The sequence below is a fragment of the Triturus cristatus genome, chromosome 9 (genome assembly GCF_964204655.1).
Source record: "Triturus cristatus chromosome 9, aTriCri1.1, whole genome shotgun sequence".
Lineage (NCBI taxonomy): Eukaryota > Metazoa > Chordata > Amphibia > Caudata > Salamandridae > Triturus > Triturus cristatus.
The window spans coordinates 1,163,616,241-1,163,638,914 of NC_140592.1; the positions used below are offsets into that span (position 1 = coordinate 1,163,616,241).

Here is a 22,674-nt window from a genome sequence, read left to right on the forward strand (position 1 = left end):
AGCCTAAATCTAGTCAACAAATTCCTTTTGTGCACATTATTTACATATAAAAGATACAGGGCAATGGAGGGAGGTACTTGTATAAGGCAATAATCTCCGACAGTGGGTTTAGATATTTCAGACAATTCCCTTGACAATTCTTTGTGCTTTCAGAAGCTATCCAAAACCCTCCGTCGGTCCCCTTTACCGATTGAATCTGGGTGCCTAAACAATGAGGCACAACCAAGTTCCGTGAGGCAGGTTTTAATATATTGGAGCCAGGGGATAGAGAGGCCATAAGTGCAACTTAAATAGTCTCTAATAATTGCCCAATTAAGATCAGCTTCTTCATTTGTCCAGATAGAACACCAGATGGCTAGAGGTGCGGCATTTATTGTATCTTGGACATAAACAAGACCTAACTCCAGACGGAGGGAGAAATGCGGCGAGGAACGGGGAACTCCTAGAACTCTACGGCAAAATCTATTCTCCTCTGTCTGCATAGCAAGTACGTCCCTGCATCCCCAAATGCCCATGCCATATGTTAAGATCGGTATACATTTACGCTTAGAAATTTCTAAGATTGGGGCTATGGGCTTTTTACCTATGGACATTGTAAAGGAATAAGTAGTACAACTGCACGCGTACATTGTGTTATTCTGTTTTTTATGCAGGTATGCCACGTACAACCTTCATCGAATTCCAGGCCTAGATACAGGAAGGAACTAACCCTCACCAGGTTTTTACCCTCTATGTTCAGACTGCGGGATTTAGTATTTTTAGGGCCCAAATAATTACAAACGTTTTCTTATAATTTGGCTCCTGCCCTAGGTCCTTCACAGAACTAACATAGCTGGCAATGAGTTTTATTAGGCCATTCGCAGTCCTTGCCAAAAGGACTGCGTCGTCTGCATAGAGGAGCGCTGGCACAGCCTTTTTCTCAACTTGCGGGACGTCAGCCCCAACCGTAACTAAAGTATTCTCCAAATCAATGGTACAAAGGAGGAATAGGATTGGGGCAAGGACGTAACCTTGGCGCACCACAAACACAGTCATAAAACTAGTGGAAAGGGTCACAAAGACTCATCAAGGAACTGCAAAAGTACAACAAATCACATCACACCATCCTTTCAAGAAATCCAGAAAGACTGCCAGCATCACCTACAAGTTTTGTTGGCCCATCATAAAAGCCAATGCCGCTGCCACCAGTTCATCACCATCCCTAGTAAAAAAGATCTCCAGAGGTCGACACAACACATGCTGGTTGCCAGGCTCAAAATCAAGAATTCTGACCTCCATCCAGACACCCATCTGACAAGCACCCCCACACCTTCACTTCAAAAAGCTGAAACGTTATCTCCATAAGGAACACTTCATCTTTGATAAAATCCATGGCGGTCCCTTTGTAACTATATCCTACCTCTCTTTTTTGCAGTGCTCAGTTGCTACCAACTAGCTCTGTACCATTTAAGTAACCGTGCATAAATATAAGGAACAGATGGGAGTACGAGCAAACAAATGTGTCAGGAGAAGAGGAAGGTAGCTGCAATGTGGGAAACTTCCAGAAAATGGATTCCTCACTTAAAAATGTAGTTCATTCTCTACCAGTGCTGCTTAAGTTAACGCACATCATGTCAAAGGCAGATGGATTTAACTTGCGTTGCAAATTAAAAAATAAGATTTATTTTTGAGCGAAAGGGCCACATAGGGTAAACAAAATAGCAGCCGGTGTTCAGAGGCAGAGGGGGTTATGGAGGAGCAGGTTGGGGGAGGAAATGGAAAAGCAACACACAGAAGCAGGGAAGGTGTACAAGGCAGAAAGAACACCACAGAAACACTTGGGAAAGAAAGCAACATGCAGTGCGGGATGGGGAAGAAAAGCACAGTGATGAGAAAGGAGGTGGGAGTGGTGAAGCACACGGATAAGAGAGCAAAAATGAATTGGAGGAGGAGGGACGCACACAAAGAAGACAACCAAAAAACACATGCTTCGTGGGGAGCTTATGAAAAAAGAAACAATAGAGAAAGATAAATGTAGTTACCTAACAACAAGAAGTCGAAGGACACTAGTAAAGCAGCTATACGAGAGGAGAGGAACACATACACAAGATGCCCAATGCAGGCCATGGAATAAGAAGCAAGCAAAAGAGCGATCATAAAACCAGCCACTAGTAAGCAATGACTGAGCTTTAAACACACTGGAAGAGCTTGGTAAGCTGACAACAGGTCTCTTGCAATTAGACAGATGTGCTGTCTTGTAGGCTAGACCTAAAGAAACTCATCTACAAGGACAGGCAAGCATACAATGAATCTATGATAAAAAAAAAAGTCAAACGCAAAAAGTTAAACACTGCATCACCAAGAAAGTCTGAACAAGTTTTTAAAAACCAGCAGCCATATAAAGGAATGTAAAGAGTGGCTTTCAGTGCTCAAACTGGTGCATAAAAAATGAAGAAGGGATATCACCAAAAGCCCTAGCTCCAGGAGCACTTGAAATTTTGGCACGCCTCTCCTGGGGACATAAATTGGACTGCCAAGGAGACTGAGGGTCATTCTTTTGAAACCTTTGGGGAACACTCCTCTGTGTGCTGCTGCACTCCTGGCAGCCACCAGAACACATCTTCATGGTGTCGCGTTCTCCCTGGATCATTGCGGGAAACATGCTAATTTTGTCCTTTTGCCTCTGGCAGTATTGATTCATCAGCCATCCCCTGCCCCAAATAAAAGTTTGGTTTTATTTCCTTTTGTTTCATTTTTGGTTGGGAATCTGGGCCCGGTGAAATCCTAAAACCCATTTAGCCACATTGGCTGGCGCCGCACACTGTCTGACTCTGCTGTGTCGTCATTGGAGACAGCCAGCACAATCTTTGCTCCTGCCAGCTCCCAGGTATGGGAAGAGGGAATTTGGGCACTTGGAGCTCCCAGGGACACTCAAGTTTGATGGGCGGCAGCACTCAACTCTCCTTGGCTCCCACAGAACTGGCGGATCACTAGGGCCATTCTCGAACTGGAGCAGGCCTGGTTTCTTCTTGCAAGAGTCCCTGGGGAGATGGGACCCCTGGGGACAATGTATGATTTAGGAGGCAGGCGCACGCACGTCCCCCTGGCCACTATTTCCACTGCTTTGTTGCCTAGGGAGATGGGGGGGGGGGGGAGTAAGGGGGGGAAGCCTTGAAATTTGAAGACAAACAAAGCAGAACGAAATACATGCCCAAGTTTAACCAGTCCTCCCCAGCGGGAACAAACTTTACTTGCTTACTCAGGCTCCACTCTGGCAATTTTCACAGGGGAGGTGGCACCTTGCTCCTGGTCTTTCTTTGAGAGCTTGATTTATTTTTGTTACTGCTCTCTCTACTTATGATCCGTCCCCTGGGCAGGGCCTGGCCTTCTCCTCAGCTTAGGATCACCTCTGGCAGTGCACCCTGCAGCCCTCGAGGCAGAATACCCTCCATGCCTATGCGCTTCAGGTTCCATAGTCCCCATGGTGACTTGAAGGCCACATGTGCGATAGCGTAAGTCTGGGGTTGGACATCCGATGAGGGTTACCTCTCTACAGGCCCAGTCTGCATAAGTTCCTGGGAAAACCCCTCCCCCCTCTAGGGTCCCCAGCAGACAGTGTAAGGGGGCCAGGGCCAATGGGCATGGAGAGGTGAATCCACAGATACCCATCCGGTTTAAGTCCAAGGAATTCAGCACCATAGACTGTGGTCTGGTGTTCTCAGAGTCCTGCACAATGCATCTTCTCTCTCCCCTTCTAGACCCTATGCAGAGGTTTTTAAGTGGGGGTGAACATTCCAGTACATAAACACCCTGTCCAATCTCAGGATGACACATCATTACTCCAGCCACTGTCACAACCCTCCTGCATAACATTTTGGGATATTTCAAGATGGCGACTTCAGAGGTCTGTTGAAAGCCTGAAATCACACACTTAACTTCCACAGCTATCTGGTTTCTTCACACCAAAACCTCCAAGAGGAACCCCTCAGGAGTTCTGGTTTTAACCCCTTTGTTGTCCTAGAGATGTGCCTTCCCAGGATTGGTGCAGTGTAAAAAGTAATTACCATATACACAATCCATTCCCATCCTTTCTGTTCGGTACCTGCAAAGTGGCAATTTGTCTGGTAGCTGTTGAGCTATGGCAATAGCTCTAACTTAAAATGATGCGAGACCTATTTCATTTCTAAATGCTTGTTTTTCTATGGAACAGGCCCACGCACTGGCAAAGTTCCCAATTGTGTGGGGAAGTCCTTCATACTCCAGCTGTCCAGCAGAGTAAGTAACTTGGCCCAACAGAAGAACAAAAGCCAAGACTCTAAGTAGGAGGACAGTCAGAGAAACATGCCAAATCCTCTAGTGCCAGAAGGATATGACAAAGGTACATTGAATGTGCACTTGGATATGACAGTACATTTAATGTGCACTTGGAATCCATTTTTACCATTGGAATAGTATGTCACGCCAGTCTCTAGGCCTACCTATGGCAAAACTGTACTTTGGCACTGATTTTACCCATAATGTTTGAGACAGTATGCACACACTCTTTACAGTTAAGCACTACAGACTTAAACAATTAATGTCCACTCATGTTCAAAGGCCTACACTAGAACAAAACCAATCCCTGAAGGGTTTTTTCTGTTACAGGCTACCTGTGCACTGATACTGGGCTGAGCAGGACAGTATTCCCACTCACTGAGCCTGCACACAAGAACACAGGTTAACGTGCAACCAACCCAAAGCATTTTGTCCCAGTTGCACAGCAGCAGACCTTGACTTAAAAGGCAGATACTAGTGGCTAGCCCGCCCACTCCATTTTCAGTGAGATTCACTTACAGTTAAAGTCCAGAAACAAGGTCGTCGAAATGCAAAAATATCCAAGGGGTTTAAATGGGTTGGAACCTATTCTCCTACACTGACTGAGTCAGAGATTAACATAAAGCCAACTTCAGAGAAATGAAAAGAGACTCACATTTAGGGAGGCAGAGAAAGATTTCTCTGTGAGAAGTGCAATCCTAACATACAATTCATGATCTACCTGTTTCTCCAGCTGCGTCTCCATTCTCCGAATGACGTCCTCCTTCTCTTGCACAACACTGTTGAGCTCTTGGTACTTCTTATACAGGGTGCTCTCAGATTCATTTGTTTTCACATCAGCCAGTTTCAGCTTTTCTTCCATTGCTCTCACCTGCAATGGAATTTTGAGGGTTACACAGGATCTCATGCAAGAAAACATTATTGCTGCCGAATACAGGGCTGGAGATGATTTCCAAAGGTTGACACAATGAATATGTGGACTCTGTGACTGATACCCTATGCTGAGACAATGAAAGCTACAATCTGCTCTTCCACTTGTTAACCCTACCAGTGGACAACCATGGCCTTAGCGACATGAACGAGAATGGTGAAAATCCTTGCAGATCTCTGTGCCCTTAACAGTCTGGTAATAGGTGGTACTGTATTCCCAAAAAGAATGCACAAAGCAACGTGGGTTTCACCAGACCATTCAAAGAGAATCGGATCACCATGTCTGCATTGCCAAGAAGTTCTGGAGGTACTTGGCCTCGACATCCACAGGGGACAATCCAAGATCCTGAAGGGCAACACGACCGGAACAAATGCAGTCACACTTGCAGGTGATTCACTGGAAGAGGTTGGGCCTTCACCTACCTGTGCAGTGTTATAGCCAAGCAGGGCGGCACAGATGCGGACGTCAAGGCAAGAATCGGCAAAGCTGGGGCTGCCTTCATTCGAGCCAAAGAAGATCTGACGTTCCAAGGACCTAATGCTGCAAACCAAGATCAGGCTTTTTACCACCAATGTAAAATCGGTCTCTCTGTATGGAGCAGAAACTTGGCAGAACACAGTCACCACCAGCAATTACGTCCAGACCTGTATCAACACCTGTCTGAGGAAAAATCATCCATATCCACTGGCCCAACACCATCCTGAACAACGACCAATGGCAGCAGACTTTCCAACTCCCTGCTCATGAAGAAATCATGAAAAGATGCTGAAGCTGGATAGATCACACCCTCCACAAGCCCCCATCAAACACACCAGGCAAGCCTTCACCTGGAACCCTCAAGGAAAAAAGAAAAGAGGAAGGCCACGAATCAACCGGTGCCGAGGCCTTGAGGCTGACTGCAAGAAGAAGGGATACACCTGGAGTCAGGCTGGAAGCAAAGCCCAGGACAGAGATGGCTGGAGAGTCCTGGTTGATGGCCTATATCCCAGGAGGGGTTGTAGGCATAAATAATTGAATCCATTCCACATTTGCTTTGTGTCAATGGTCCGATGGCCTCACTATGAGGGCTTCAACAAGACCCACACTGTGATTACTCATTCACCTATTCCTAAAATGAGCTAGAACGCCCTCCTCTAAATGGATGAGTCTAGATTTTGATCCAATGACAGTGCTTCTTTTGCGACACCTGCCGTCAAATGTAAAAAATACAGCCATTAGGAAATACTGTACCTGCTTCTCCGCCTTCTCTGCTCTCAGTTCAGCCTCAAAAACCCTCTGTTCCAGCTCTTGCATCTGCAATTGGAGATAAACCAGAATGTAAAATGTTTTGACGTTATATTTACTGCACTAACATTTAACAAACAAGCATGTTGTGCTGTTTCATTCACATGTGTAAACTTCATCTGTTTGTACGCTATTCCCTCTAAATGCCAGATCAGTCAATAGTCTATACTATACACACACACACACCACACAATTAGATTATTATACATTTTTACTTATCTAATAACTTTGTGACCCTAAAGCTCAGACTTTGCATGACAACATTTCTGATGTGTGCTCACTTAAGCTCCAAGTCACCTGTTAAGGAGGACTAGAACAGGTCCATGTAGAATTCGCAGGCCTTTAGTGGGCAGATTGTTTGTTTCCTGGTTGGGAAAGGATGGCACTTCAGTTAACTGTATATCTCACATTTCTTGGAAGTGATGTTTTTTAAGAAGTCAAATTGATTCCTTTTTAAAATGTGGAGAAAACTTACTTCCCTGACAAAACAGCTTATGTTAATAGTTAGGGGAGGTGCAAAGTGGAGTTTCCTTGACTTACGTTTTTCATAGAGGTGAAAAAAATGTGAAAGCTTAGCAGTCGATTGGATTCCCAATTCGGGAGAGGGAGTGGACCTAGACTCTGAGACAGTCTGCGGGACAAATAGTAGCTAGCCATTTCAAAAATACATCGAAGGCTTTAAACCTGGCACCTTAGAAAGAAATTCAGTAATAAGACTTCCTAGTGCAGCATGAACTGCCATTTAATTCAGCATTAAATACATTATTTCTGCTGCTTTGCTGTTCAGAAATCAGACATTTTACATTTAAATAATTGTTAAAATTTTGTAAACATATGTAATTCACCCAAACAAAGCTTTTCATTTACTATGTTGAGCTGCAAATAGAGAGCTACTCACGGGTAGCTGGAGAGCTGGATGACATACGGATAGGATGAAAAACACAATCTCATGTGAGTAAATCAGATGCATTTAAGATGCCCTGCTCAATCTCCAGGCATGAAGGTAGAGGCTCTGAAGTTTGGGGTGTGGAACGTACCACTCTGACAGCGAGAGGATGGAAGTTGGATAGGACGACGCAGAGACAGACGCATTAGATCCGGGTACCATACCCTCTATGGCCAGACTGACCTGATCAGATTCACAGGCCTCCTATCCTGTAGTAACTTCCACAGAAACTGAGGGGTCAGAGGGATGGTAGGAAATAGCTAGTGGAGGGGAAAGTCCCACATCAGAGGAAATACGTTCTCTAGAGGCACCTGCAGTGGAAATTGGGAGGGCACAAAATAGAGGGCAGTGAGTACTCTCCCAGGGTGGAAAAGAGGTCCACGCACGTGTGTCTAAAAAGGAAAGACAGACTAAACCTCCTTCGGATGGAGATGTCACTCATGGTCTGACATGACGCAGGTTAAAGTTGTCAGTGCTCAGGTTCAGGGAACTTTACAAGTGACTGACAAATAACTAGATCCAGTGAGCCTAAGCCCAACTCTGCAGCTTTGGCACTTTGTGACACAAGGGACGTGAGTGCACCCTGTTTGGTAATGTACAACACCGAAGGTCTGTTGTCCATGAGGTCTTGGACTGATGAACCATGAAGGCATAGAAATAACACTTTCAGTGGCAGATATATGGTATGCAGCTCAAACAGGTTCATATGACACAACTGCGCCGTTGAAGACCAGAGTGCCATGGTCTCAAAATCATCCATATTAGCCCCCCACCTTAAAGTGGGGGAATGTATCATCACCTTGGCCACTGCTGGTCCCACATATGAAATTCCTAGTCAATGAAACTTCCCTGAAGATCTTTTGCTGTCTCCAGAAAAATGTGGATGTTATCTTACAGTCGGCTCCAAAGCTGAACTTGGAATGGAGACCCTAATGAAGGGCATTAATGTGCCATCGGTCGTGGGTGAATACCAGGACAGGAAGCAAGGAGGTCCAACAGGCAGAAGACAGTCAAGAAAGTGAGAAGAGGTCCCTATCCCAAAAGATATAGGGATAATTTCTTTAATGTCCTAAATCCTCTGGGGAGGTGGCAATGCCCAGAGGTACATCCTATCCAACACCACTCTGATGAAGAAGCATAACTGTGATGGCTCCAGCTGTGACTTGAGCAGCTTGATGAATAACTCCAAGTCGAACAGAAGAGAAGCCATAGTCCATAGCCAGCTGCTGCGATTCCAGCTTAAGCAGATAATCGTGGAGGTATGGACATCCCATCCTGCAACACTTCACCACAGGCACATCCATCTCCTTGGCAGACATTAGGTGCCAACGTCAGCCTGAATGAGAGGGCTAAAACTGGTGATGGGTGGAACCCACCACAAAATACAGGTACCTCCTGTGAGACTGAGGGATCAGTATGTGAAAATAGCCACCCTGTTAGTCAAGAGACACATCATCTCCCACTTCCAGAGCTAAAAGGACTTGGTAAGCAACAGTATCTTAAATTTCTCCTTCCGAAGTAAAGCATTCAAGACCTGATTTTCAAGAATAAAATGAAGCCTGCAGTCCTTTTGGGTACAAGAAATTACCAGGAGTAACTTCCCTGCCTGATCTCTTATTCTGGAACTAGTGCCACCACCCGCCTACTCAGAAGGGCGAAGACTTTCTGTTGGATAAGATAAACATACCAGCCTAAAGAAACAGAGGGAATCAGAGAAATAGGAGGGGCAATTCTTGGACATGCAGGCCATATCCCTTTTCCATGATCCAGAGGATCCACATTCCAAATTGATGGCTTGCTCCGGTCCTCATGGTGCGATGCACTTCCTTCTAAAACATGCATGTGATCTCCAGAGGGTGAGCTACAGCAGTTTTGCGTGTGGTGCAGCAGAAGAAGAGTAGAAGGAGGAGAGGCGGTGCTGGCCGATGTGACCCCGAGATTCAACATGTCCTCAGTATTGTCAGAGAAACTGGTTTGGCTGCTGTTCGATCGGCTACAAGGGTTGACGTTGGAGTAATAGCACACCCCTGGAATAGGCAAGACATCTACTGTATTGTCAGTGGCAATGGCAGACAGGGGAGGTCACTGCTAAGGATCAAGGTGTAGTCAGCCCTTGCTTAAAGTGCTGTACGGCTGAGTCAGCTGGCTCGTCAAACAGGCGTGAGCCATCAAAAGGCATGCCCATCAAGTTTGCATGTACATGCCATGAAAAGCCCATGGATTGAAGTCAGGCATGGTGGTGGATTGCCACTGATGAACCCACAGACTGTGCCATAGCATCTAAAAGAAACAAAGGGGTTGCCCAAAAATGACAGATAATGGAGCAGGACAGGGAAGACAAAATGAAAAAATAACCCACCTCCAATTAACACACTCTACATAAAGAGTCAATGATGTTTCACTTGCATTTAGTGGGCAGTTTAGCAGCCGTGCTCCCGTGGTTGTCTAAATCGGAAGCATGGATCCCTGCGGCCGGCAGTGAGGCCATACTAGACGAGGGAGATGCTTTGGAGAGGGCCAGGAAACTGGTGGTGCAGGTAGATGGGTCCAAGCAATGGGGAACGCAGAGTGTAGCGGCAGGGACAGCAGCTGCTGGTAGTGCGGCAACCAGGGGAACGTATCAAGGAGGTGCAGGGAGCGACAAGGGTTCACCTGAACCCGGAAAAGCGAGTGCAGCAACAGAGAGAGAGCCCGCCAAGAAGCAGGACGCTGCAGCAGCAGGTATGGCGCAACTGTTGCCAAGTCTGGGTTTGAGTGAGTTACGGTCCTCCAGAGACCGCCTGGGTAGGCACATCTTGCAGGAGGTGAGAGAAAAAATCTGGAAAGGGGAATATGTTAATATGCTTGCCTTGTTACTTGATAAAGTGGACAAGGAAGAGGAAAATAAAGTGTAAAGAGTGTTCCCATTCCAGGGACTGTGGCAATTGGTCTCACAAGAAGAAGACTGAAGAGACACTGATGAATTGGATAAAAGGGTTCTTCTCCAACTAGCAGGCGATAATGGCAGAGCTTTTCACTGGTTTAGGCGCACAAATGGCATACTATCAGATTAGGATTGCCTGTGCACATGATGAATACCGGGGAGTGGGTTGGAAAGAATATGATAAGGAATTTAGGAGGGCAAAAGAAAACATCCGTGAGCAGTCCTTTCGACCGGGCCCCATGGGAGGCGTGGGCGTGGTGGAGGGGGAAGAGGTCATGGTGGGACTTCAAAAGGCAAACTTGCACCAGGCCTCCGGTTTCCTGAAGATGTAAACATGCCTGTTCTTTTGTGGCCTCTCCTCACATCCTGGGTCCAAGTGCATTAAAAAGTCAAGGGATAAAGGAGGTAAGAAACAAGAATGAGCACTTATTCCTCGCCAAGGCTCCCTCCCCAATAAAAACAGCGGCATTGATACCATGGTTGAATAAATACAGTTGCCCAAACGCAGCCCAGGCTCTTTTGGAAGGTTTCAAGGAAGGTTTTATGATTCCTGCACTTGGCTACCTAGGGGTCTCTTTCTGCTGCAATCAACTATCGGTAAGGTCCAACGTGGGGTAGCGTTAGCCAAGATTGAAAAAGAGTTGAGGCTGGGAGGGTGGCCGGCTCATTTGATTCTGTACCGGTAAAAGGTTTTGTCTGTTCACCGTTGGGGGTGGTGCCCAAAAAGGACCCAGGAGAATTCAGTCTAATCCACAATTTGTCTGCTCCCCGGGGCCAATCATTGAACGATGCTATTGATGGGGCCTTATGCACCATGAAATATGCCTCTCTGGATCAGGTGATACAGATGCTCCAGGAGCTAGGGCCAGGTACATTCCTAGACAAATCTGACATTGAATCAGAGTTCTGCTTACTGCTGGTGCACCCTCAGGATTTCCATTTATTGGGCTTTCAACTGGAAGGGAAGTACTACAAGGACAAGTGCATACCCATGGGAGGCTCTGTCTCTTGCTCCTACTTCGAAAAATTCAGTTTGTTTCTGGAATGGGTTTTCAGGCAAGTGACGGGTCAACGGAGGATGCTGCATTACTTGGACTTTCCTGGATGCACCGGATACCCAAGAGTGCTGCAGGGCTCTACAGGCCTTTTGCGCACTCTTGCACAAATTCGGAGTCCCTTTAGCGCCAGGAAAAATTGTGGGCCTTCAACAGAAATTGAGTTCCTGGCCATTGAGTTGGATTCAGTCAATGGGGTGTCACGGCTCACACAGGGGAAGGTTATGGCTTTCACTCTAGCTTTGCAGGAGTGCCTCAGTAAGGAAAAGGTCACATTGCATCAGCGGCAAAAAAACTCTGGGGCAGCTCATCTTTGCAATGAAAATCATCCCCACGGCCCGCCCATTTTTACGTTCCAATGCGCAGGCAATGTCAGGCCTAAAGGAGAAGCACCACCACACGCAATTGTCCAGTGAGGTCTGGCATTATGTGCGTATTTGGATGGCATTCTTGTGTGATTTCAATGGCACTGTGGTGGGGCTCAGTCCCCCCCAGGTCCAACGCGAAGGTGGGTCTAATGACGGATGCGGCGGGAAGTGAGGGGTTTGGTGCCATCCTGGGCTCGGCATGATCTGGGCAACGCTGGGCTAACATTGTGGGTGGAGTCTGGCCTGACAGGTAACATCGGGTTTTTGGAATTGTTCCCCATCCTGGTGGCATTAACCATTTGGCCGGAGCAGTTTTGCAATAAATCTGTGGTTTTTTGGTCCGTTAACATGTCGGTAGTAGAATGCATTAATAACCAGGCAGCTAAGTGTAAAACGATACTATGGCTGCTAAAAGAGATAGTACTCCAATGCATGAGATTGAATGTGCTGCTTAGGGCCAAACATGTTCCAGGGGTGTTGAATAATGCTGCTGATGCTCTGTCTCGTTTTAAGATGCAGGTGTTCAGGTCATACCACCCGGAAGCAGTGGAAAGTCCAACGCCCTTTCCAGACCAGCTATGGCAAATTGGTGCCCCGACCTATCAGACCTCGTGGCAGCTAGCCTAGCACCCAGGACAAGGCGGGCCGTTGAGGGGGCTTTTAGCCCCTATTGCATTTTTGTTGGGGATGGCTGGGAAGGGGCCTGGCACGAATCATCTGCTGTCGAATTATTCCTGAGGGCATTGAGGGATGGGGGCGTTCTGCAGCATGCGCAAGGCGCCATATGACGGCGATTTCCTTTTTTGCAAAAATGCGGAGTCACCAGGTTCCTATCAGTACTTTCATAGTGCAGAGAGCTCTGAAGGGGTGGAAGCATTTACAAGGTCCCCAGCCTGAAACCCGGCGTCTAATTAGCATTAACACACACTTTAGAGCATGTGTTGATCCACGGGGGATGTTCATCTGTTCAAGGCAGCCTTCACCCTGGTCTTTTATGGTGCTTTCAGGGTCGGGGAACTGGTGGTGCGTAACAAGCAAGACTGGCAATGAGGACTCCAATTTGCTCATGTCCATCTACAGGGGGATTTGGTGTCTTTATCGATCCCCAGGTCAAAAACTGACCAAGGCGGTAGGGGGGATCACGTCATACTCCATAAAGCTAAGGGAAGTCCTTGCTGACTGGTTGGCAACCTCAAGTCTTTCCTGGCTTACAAACCGCGGGGGTCCACTTTTAATTCACGTAGACGGCACCTCGCTTACCAAATTTCAGTTTAGCAGGGTTCTAGTCTTAGGGCTCGGGCGGCAGTATTGGTTCCATCCAAATTTAGTTCCCATTCTTTTAGAATTGGGGTGGCCACGGAACCCACGGCTAGAGGCCTCTCGGGGCAGGCAGTGCAGAGGATTGGTCGATGGTCTTCTGATTGTTATAAACGATATGTGCAGTTACACGAGTATAACGTGTCTAAGGACGGTGTTTTTTCTTTGATTTCCCGCTGTTTTCATGTGCTGTGATGCAGGAAGGAAGCTCGCCGTCCTGTGCCGGTCATCAGAACCTCGTCCAGCCCAGGTCACCGCCTGGGGGCCAGGTGAAATCGAAGTATGGGTAGTAGGTCACCCTTATGTGAGCAGGTTCAAGCATCTTTTTTTCGCAGTAAACTATGTGGAGAGGGCCCGTCCGGCAGGTTTCAATGTGTCCTTGCATGGGCAAGGAGGTTTGCGCCTGGGGCAGTTGCGGGACTTGTTGGAGGTTCTGCTTGTTAGAGGGCACACGCCGCCCGCAGTGGTGGTAGTATACCTGGGAGGCAACAATCCAGTTCATTTGGGCAGGAAGGGCATTGTAGAGGCACTGATCACAGAGATAGGATGGTTGGCAAAGAGGTGCCCACAGGCTGTCTTGGCATGGTCCCACATCATTCCCTGGTTCCACTGGTAGGGGGGGGCAAGTGGGGGGTGAGTCGGTCTGGGTCCTGAATCATTCCATGAAAGGAATTAAGGAAAAGATTGACACATTTTTTAGGTCCCCAAAACTACAAACCATTTAACATGGATGCATCCGGGGGGGGGGGGGGGGGGGGGGGAAGAAGTTTTTGTTGCAGGATGGCGTTCACCACTCGAAGCTGGGTAATGAAATTTTCTTAGAAAACTTGTTAGAGTGGTTGGTCGGGACACGGGACAGGGCATGACCTTAAAACATCTCCTTGAAGAAGGGGGGGGCCAGATAGTCGGTCAACTAACCTGGCCTGTGGCGGTAAGGTCATGATTTGTGGGGCATTTACAGTCCTTTTAGTAGGAATCACCATTGTTAATGGGGATGCCTGGGGGGTCAGTGGTCTCTCATGGAACTCCAGGGGGCGCTTAAGGCCGGTAGGCTGGAGAAGTGCACGCTTCCAGTAGGCCTTTGGTCCAATCCCCGCACAGGCGCAAGGGGGCCAAGTTGGCATAACAGTGCAGCCCTTTGGGGGTAGTATTTGAGGGCGTAGGGAGTGCACGAGGTAGGTAACCTTCTGGGCAGCCAGGCCTCCTGCACAAGGTCACTTCAGTGGGGGGTGGACCTAGCATGTAGTTGGACCAGTCATGACCTTGCCCGTAGGCTCAATTAGGGATACGCAGAAAACAAAAATGTATATATTTTAGTTTAAGTTAGGATTGGCTATGTATCAGAAGCTATGTTAAGGTTAACCGTCCACAAACAATTGTATATAAATGGTTTACATAATCGGTTGAGGTATAATATTCTGGACGGTTATGTCTTGTTATTTAATAAAATACGGCTGGGGTTGTTACGACCCCTAACCCAAAGAAAATGTGGTGTTTTCTGTTTATCTATGCCTCTGCGGAGATTGGTGGGGGTTCTGGTACCCCACAAGGCCCATGGTTTTGGGAGGGGTGTCAGTCTGGGGCGGGGACTCTGCAATACCTGGCCATATGACGCATAGGATTCTAACTACAAAATGGAGGGCAGTTAGTCTAGCCTTTCTGACGGTATCAATTTGATCAAATCCATCTTACCATATGATATAATAGACCATTTCATTACTTAATCGTCAAAGGGAGAGGCATATTATGCATGGCAGGACCTACGAATCCCTGACAGATACAGATACAGGCTATACCAACCCACTTAATTAACAACTAGGTGCTCAGGCCTGCCAGTACAACAGAGATCTGCTGTAAAATGCTGGTCATAGGAGGACTTTAACAGTGTCCCCCTGCAGGTCTCCAATAATCATATATTCAGAGCATAGACATCCTATAATGGCAACAAGCCTTTGCAATGCAATCGGTCTCGCCTTTGGAACCTTATATGTATTTTGCTATGCAGCACATTAGCCTGGGTGCTGAATCATCCACTGTTCTTTAACATGGTGGGAAAGTAAGCACCAAACTGCGTGACACACCAGGTATAGGAACACATGGAGAGAAATATTGCCTTTCAGTGGGAAATGGTATAGTCCAAAGCTGTTTTTAATATCAAAGCAGGGCCTTCTGTGTTCATATCACTGTAAATCCAAGATTTGAAAAAAATATCGTCTACGGGTGCTCGTGGAAAACAATTTCTACGGACTGGAATCTAGAGAATGCAAAAGTGGTTCTGGTATTTTACTTACCTCTGCTGGTCGTTTTCCATCAAGAAAGTTAAATGGAGGCAGTTGCCAGAAAAATTAAGAAAAGAAAGTCCCACAGCAGAAAGCAATACTGGTATTTTACTGACCTCTGCTGGTCGTTTTCTATCAAGAGAGTTAAATAGAGGCAGTTGAACAGAAAAAAAAGTCCCTAAGCGGAAGCAGACAAGTCCTAGGGCTGATCTTCAGAGCTCACAAAGTACATACACATTTAAGTATATACTAAAGTATATATACTAAAGTATATACAAGAGGTCTCGAATGCTTGACCTAAAAATAATGACGATAATGCAGTGCATTTTGACAAATCTCTTCAACTGCCATCTCATAAAGGCAATCATATAAAGGAGAACTGTAAAGTAGTCTATGCAAGCAGATCTCAGATTCCCCTTTACACTTCATCCATGTATGTTACTTTTCCCAGACCCATACGATCACTGAGCGTACGACTGCCTGCCAAAGCCAGCACAGGTGTTCGGATGGAGAATATAAAATATATAAACTACCAACACAATAAGGGGACTCAAGAGACCTGCTGAGCTCATCGAAGCTGCCAGCATTACAGGAATGTTAAAAACGAGCACCACTCTCTCACATGTGCATCACACAGCTAAGCACTTCGTCCCATATCATGAAAACTGCATCTTGGTGATCATTCGGCATAACATAGAAACATTTTCCTCACAGGCTCAAAGCAAAAACACACTTCCAACCACATACACATGCCATATGTTGTAGCATGGTAATTGCGTGGACAAGTGCTTCAGCATCCCACATAAGATAGTAGTTACTACACAATACTAGAATACATAGGGACCGTGTACTCCATCACTGTATACATAAACCGAATTCATGGAATGCAGGAAGAAAAAGTGGAGAAAAACTAATGGGTTTTTGTATGTTTTATTCTGCACCAACATGCTACCTCTTTCCAATTTTGACACACCATACATACAATTATCGCAAAAAAAGATCACGAACTGGCTAATTATAGGGTCAGAGTTGTTCTTGGTGTAGTACAGGTCTGTGGTAGAAACACATTCTTCAGAATAGAGCATTGATGGTATGGTGTTACGCAAGTTTGCTGCATCAGAATGCGGCTGTAGCCCGCTGGCTGCCGTTCCCTATTGCATCCTCACTGGGGATCTTGCGTTACAGTCATAGGATTGTCTGAACAATTCTGGTCAAACTTCAGTAGTATCGGATCTGACCTCAAGATATTCCAAGTTTCTCTAGAGGATCTGGAGAGGCCTTGTCTATGGTTCCCATTGCCAAGAAGTGAGTGTATGCCTTCTTGGATGAAGGAGGAGAGAGGTGCTCTCCAAGATTAAAGAAGGGGGAATTCAATGTTGAGGACTTTAATGGAGAAGGCCGAGCCATCCACACTGCACGTGGAAGTATGTTGGTGGCAAAGATGTGATGGGTGGCAGAGCCAAGAGTGCAAGCTGGGAAAAAGATGTGAATACAGACATACTGTTAAGGAGGTGCTAGAAAAAACATTTGCTGTGAACAGCAAGACTGTTTTCAGCAGAGAACCACCTGCCTTTCAATGGGAGAGATAGCTGACCTCTGGAGTAAGACTAGCATGAGTGAGGGTGAAAGTGATGGGCTTGCCGAGGGGGCTTAAGTTGGGGAAACAAAGCGAAGGCTAGCGAAACAGTCCAGCTTCTATAGGGCCTTGGAGTTTATAAGGGTTTTGGTTAGCTGAAAGTTGATGTGTTGCCATATGATTTATATAATTACAAGTTGGAAGCAAAAAATGTAATTGGTGAGTTGATGTACATTCCCAGGTTTCAAGGCACGGGGGTCGTACGGAAGGAATACCGAGACGGTAGAGATGAGGATTGTCTATAAGGATAAGATTAGTTCGGATTTCAGAGAGTGAAGGGACATCCAGTTAAGATGGATGTGAAGTAGCCTGATTTTGGCCTGGAGGTGGCGAGGAAGGGTGAAGTTGGGAATGGAGAAAAAGGTTTGGGTGTCATAAGAAAACTGGTGTTCCATGTGAAATAACAAAATTAAGTAATCGAAAGACATGGTCTACATAGCAGAGCAGAGGTCCAAGCTTTGAAGTACCCCTACTGCCAGCAGAGTGGCTGATGGGTAGTGTCAAGTGGTGCTTAAGGACCGTCCAGAGGGACATAGGAAGCTGTGCTAGAGCCGCGTCTGAGATCTTCAGGAAGGCCAGGGGCGCAGTTTGGTTATCTGTGTCAAATGTGTAGAAGGAAAGAAAATAAAAGGGCTTGGAGAGCAAAGGAGATGTAGGTTGAGACTCAAGTTAGAAACATCCCTGTGGAACGTAGACAGCATAATCCAGACTGGAAAGATTCAAGGAAGTTGTGCGTGGAGAGAAAGTTTATTGAACACAAATTGCTTAGGTATTTGAGAAGCTCGGATTAAAGGGAGATTGTGCACTTGGAATCAAGGAATTATTGGTAAGGAGACATGGAATTAATGGGAGGGGGTGGAAGGAACAGCAGCTCTCTTACAGCAGCCAAGAAACATGGCCATAAGTAGCGACTGCTTGAAGAGTTCTGCGTGAAGAGCCTAACCCAGCGCTCTTCTGCCCTGCAAGCCTGCTCTTCTCGCCACTTCCCAAATCCATAACTACAGGTCACTCTCTACCTCTCAGAGCCCCGCTCCCAATGTGATTTGCACAGCTTATCCCTGAAAGTGACAAAGGGACGTAAAGCAATCCCTCGCGAAGCGGTGAATGCTCCACCAACCGTGTGTGAGAATCTTTACACTCCCCTTTCTCATAACCCTTCATGTTTTGAGTGAACACACCAGTCGGTCATGCCAGGGGCACCGTCTGCTGCTGTGATAGCCTCACTCCCACCTCTTGGGTTTCAAAGCAAAACAGCGCACAGTGTTTACTATGTAAGGAAATAGCCAATAAAGAGAATAAGCAGAACGAGACCTGGGACATTAAAAGGAATGTGGCATCCACCCCTTCGTGAAGCCCCTCGCTAACCACAGCATGCCACTTAGGTCTCAATGCTTGCCTCAATTTCTCATTTTTTGTAATTTATGGAAACCCCTTGCTGCTTAGAGCTTGGTCATGTATCAACCTTCCAAGTTGAAGTGAGGGAAAATAAGAGAGTTAGACATGGGCGCCGGCCGGTACCACACCATGGCGCGCACTCCAATGCGGTAACCCCCAAAGACTCGGAATGGACCTGGAGGCGGCTGGTACATCGCTCTACATGACTCTGCCCATCCTCTTTGGTGCATGCTCCTCTTTTGTGGCACTCTCCTAATACACCTTTGAGACCATGTGTATTTCCTAATTGTTATTTTCTGTATTGTTGAAACACGTACGCGGTCACAGGGTCACCACGGACTTGTCAGCTATGCATCTAAACAAATGCGAACGCCAAGACCCATGGGAAGATTATCTCAAAGCAGCACCTACAAGAGGCTAAGTGGTGAGGGCATCTAACTACAGTGACTGTAGCAGGCGTGCCAACCACACATGTAAATAAAAAGGCATCATGGCGCTTGTGGACTGTGTACACGGTGCCATAAAGTTAGCCTTTTGGTCAGCATCTAAATACAGAGCCAATATATGGCTCGTCCAGGGTAGTACATCTAATTATGGTGGTAGCAGGGTGGCCCACTGAATTGGACTCGCTACCAAACCAAGGGTTACATCAAGGTCACGAGTTAAGCCTTCAATGTTTAGGAAGGTCGGTAGATTGGATAGCATTACATTACCAAATTACATCTCGCAATAGTAAAAATAATGGCAAAGCCAATAAGTCTGGCTTGAATGTGCCGCTGCAGGTAAATACAGGTACACATGTTGTTCATCACATTAAAGTCTGCCTTACAGGCTTTGCCAGTCCTGGGGTAAAAAGTAACAAAAATGGATCCCTTTTTGGCTAAAATGCCTACAGGAGATAAACTAGCTAACATGACAAACAGTGTGATGATGGAGTGTACTTTTCTGATGTAAAGTAGTCCCTCGTGCATTCCAAAGGAAGCACTACCTAGAAAGCGGTATGATGCACCAACTAGCCAATAGCTTGAGGTGAAAGAGTGGTCCTCGAGCCAAAGCCCACTTTGTAATTTCAAGAGCTGTAAACATTTCGTCCTAGACAGCTCCAGTTGCAACTCAGACCTAAAAACAGATTATTATTGTGGGTAATTCACCTAAACACAGTGATAACAGCACAGCTTGTAGACACTCCAATTACAAAGCGCATTATCAGAGGGTCTAATAGGAAGAGCTTTTAAATACAGTGTATATATAGTGCACCAAGGCGGTAAAATAATCTGTCACCCGTAAAAGAGGGCGAGGGGGCAGGTATGTAAATACCGCGCTTTGAGAGGAGCTTCTGAGCAAAGCATTGAACAGTGAATAACTGCACCAAGAGATCGGACAGGAGGCGCAAGTGTGAAGGTTTTGGGGTAATAAAACGCGTTTAACACAATTTTAAGGCAATGTCTCTAGCAGGCCTGAACATTACTGCTGAAGAAAGCAACCGCAAACAGGCCTGTGATGTTAAAAACAGCTGTGCACTGAGCGGGACATCTGTGTCCTGGAGAAGTGTCTGTGGGGCAGAGGTGTGCGCTACGGGAAGGAAGGTGGAAAATATGAAAGGACGTCTCCACATTCCAGACACACAAGCAGGTAGGCATCCGCTACTCGGAAAATACAAACATTCTCACTAGACGTAGGCAAGTACTATCACAGTGCCATGAAAATCTTTAATCTTCATTAGTAAACAAAGCGTTTGCGGTCTACCTCACATGGACCGCAGAAAACGCAGCGTTTACGAGGGTGTGACTGTTGTTTGTTGTTGCTGCAGTTTCATATAGCACAAACTCGACCCTAAGGTATTGGAGCCTTTACACGAGCACCAGAAACATTACACAAGAACACATTCATTTTCGGTAGGCACGGGGAAATTAAAGTGATTTGCTCAGGATCACAGGATGGCGAGTCGACGCCGAGACTCGAATCTGGTTTCCAAGCTCCAAAGTCGGCAGCTCTTTACTCAAGAGGCTGGCCCTTAGGGGCTGCGTGTGGTCCATCGATTGCAGCTTGGTGGGTTTCGCCTTGCTGCTTTATCGCCACATTGCACGCCAGTGCCGCATTTCTCCACAAGCCATTCAGAAACAAAATAATAATAATAAAAAACAGTACCCTGGCGCCTTACAGGCGCAGTCCATTTTTACTGTGTCTGTAGTTCAAGTAACAACACACTTGCGAGAAATGTCGAAGCACCTTGTGTTGACAACCACGGAAGGAGGCCGAAGACAAGTGACAGACATGTTTCTGTAAGCGCTGGATCCGGGGGACGTGTTCTGTCAGGAGGATGCTGGCGTTCGCTCTAAAAAGGTAAACTGCTGTAATTACCGCGGCCAGATGCGTCGGTGCCTTTCATATTACGATTACATCCTGGGGCTTCTTTTACGACATTGCTGTTTACGACCCTTCCCATCCATCAACGCATCTTGTAAAATCAACAGCACCCTCTCACGTACCCCCTCATTAATGATGCAAAAGCACCCCCCCTGCCACCCAAGAAGTGTCAACTGGCTTGAGATGGGGGTCGGGATGGGGTGTCTGACAGACAGCAGAGTCGCTTCTGTCAAGTAATTTCAACTAGGGTAAAAACACTTTCACTGCCACCATCGTGACCTAAAACAAGCATCGGTAAAGCCAAAAGGTCTGGGTTTAATGCAATAACTCATGCAATGTCAGCACATCAAAATAATTCACTTAAAAGTGATTCAGCAGAATCGGTCAGAAAGGGCTAAATATGTAAAGTCCATGAAGTCCAATGCAAGCACTGGAGCGGCGGTGGGAGGATGTGCCCAACAGCCACAGTGTTAGGTGATATTATTATGTTATATTGATCTGTATGGCGCACTAATCAACCGAGAGGGTATCCAAGCGCGTGATATACACTCCTAAGGGTTGAGTCAAAACGTGATTGACAGGGTCTCAAATCAATGGCTGAAAAAGCTGGCTGAAGCAATAACTGAAAGGGGCAGACGCAAAGCCCAATCTTTGTATAGTATAAGTAACACGTCTTTTTGACGGCAGAGTTGTTGGACCTCGGACCTAACGACGGATGACAGAATGAGACAAAACACCAACAGAAACCCAGCACCTCCAGTTCCATGAACAGACACTGCTTGAGCAGAAATAGTACAACTGATCAGATTTGTACATCTGGATGCCTGAGAAAGAGAACTTTAGAATAGAACATCTGGGAGAGAAACTTGAATGGCCACAATCCTATTGTGATCACCCCTGGTTAGCAGCTTATGTCGGGGCAGGTCCCTATAATCAGACCTTGTTTTCTAAAGGGCTTGGAGGGAGGCAGAAGTCTGCAGGGGTATAAGATGGATGCCACTGCAGCCTTAAAAAAAAAAAAAAGATGATCGCCGCTTCCTACAGCACGGTTATGACAGGTCTGACTGATACACCTACCGGCTGTTATACTTTGGACCCTTTTTTATCTATTGCACAGGCGGCTCATCATTAATTTAATGTCTCCCTACATTGTCGGCACCATTATATTCCCAATAAATGGTCTGAGAAGGCCGAGAGTAAGGCAGATTGTCAACTGAGGGTTGCCTTGAAACGTCCCCCTAGCAATCACAATTAGGGCTCCCAGTTTTCCGTTTTTACTGATTTTTACAGATAAATACAGACTGAAAACTATTTACCTGTTTGTATTTATTTTTAAATGCATCAAAACATGGAAAATGGGTATTTTTTGAGTGATTTTTTTTACTGTCAATCATGAGTGCCAGGTCAGTAGGTATACAGACAGAGGTAGGGGAGATTAAAAAAGACAATTGGTTTCCTAATTAAGATTATTTAATTGCAGATCTACAGTTATTCATGCTATACTACAATGCAAGTGTTTTCAGATAACGCTATTGCACTGTATGCGGGTGAAACCTTTTGGACATTCAAAAGCAAGTATACAGTTATCAGTTAAATAAATGTGGACAAATACCCATTGCAGATTCATTAATACAGAACACACAAGATAAAAATTGATAAATACATAAAAAAAATAGCAAAACATAAATATGGATAAATACAGACAAAAAATTCAGAAAAATAAATACAATAAAACCAGGGGCCCTAATCATAATGAACTAGATAAGCGCATTTATGATGATAAGGACGACGTTAGTAACGCCAGCTCATCTTGAAACATAAAACTTGAGAAACTGTAAGCACATCTTGTGCCACAGATGGCGTTGCTGCTTTTCGGAGAG

The 22,674-nt window shown here is 46.1% G+C and overlaps 1 protein-coding gene across 1 annotated transcript in view; it reads right to left on the reverse strand.

Moving 5' to 3' along the window:
- PLEKHH1 (pleckstrin homology, MyTH4 and FERM domain containing H1) overlaps window positions 1-22,674 on the reverse strand; it is a 380,707-nt gene that overhangs the window by 259,811 nt on the left and 98,222 nt on the right. Inside the window, exons 3-4 of the mRNA XM_085627151.1 lie at window positions 6,455-6,517; window positions 5,015-5,164 (exon numbers count right to left, since the gene is read on the reverse strand). Of these exons, the coding sequence (XP_085483277.1) occupies window positions 5,015-5,164; window positions 6,455-6,517 (213 nt within the window). The remainder of the gene's footprint in view (window positions 1-5,014; window positions 5,165-6,454; window positions 6,518-22,674) is intronic.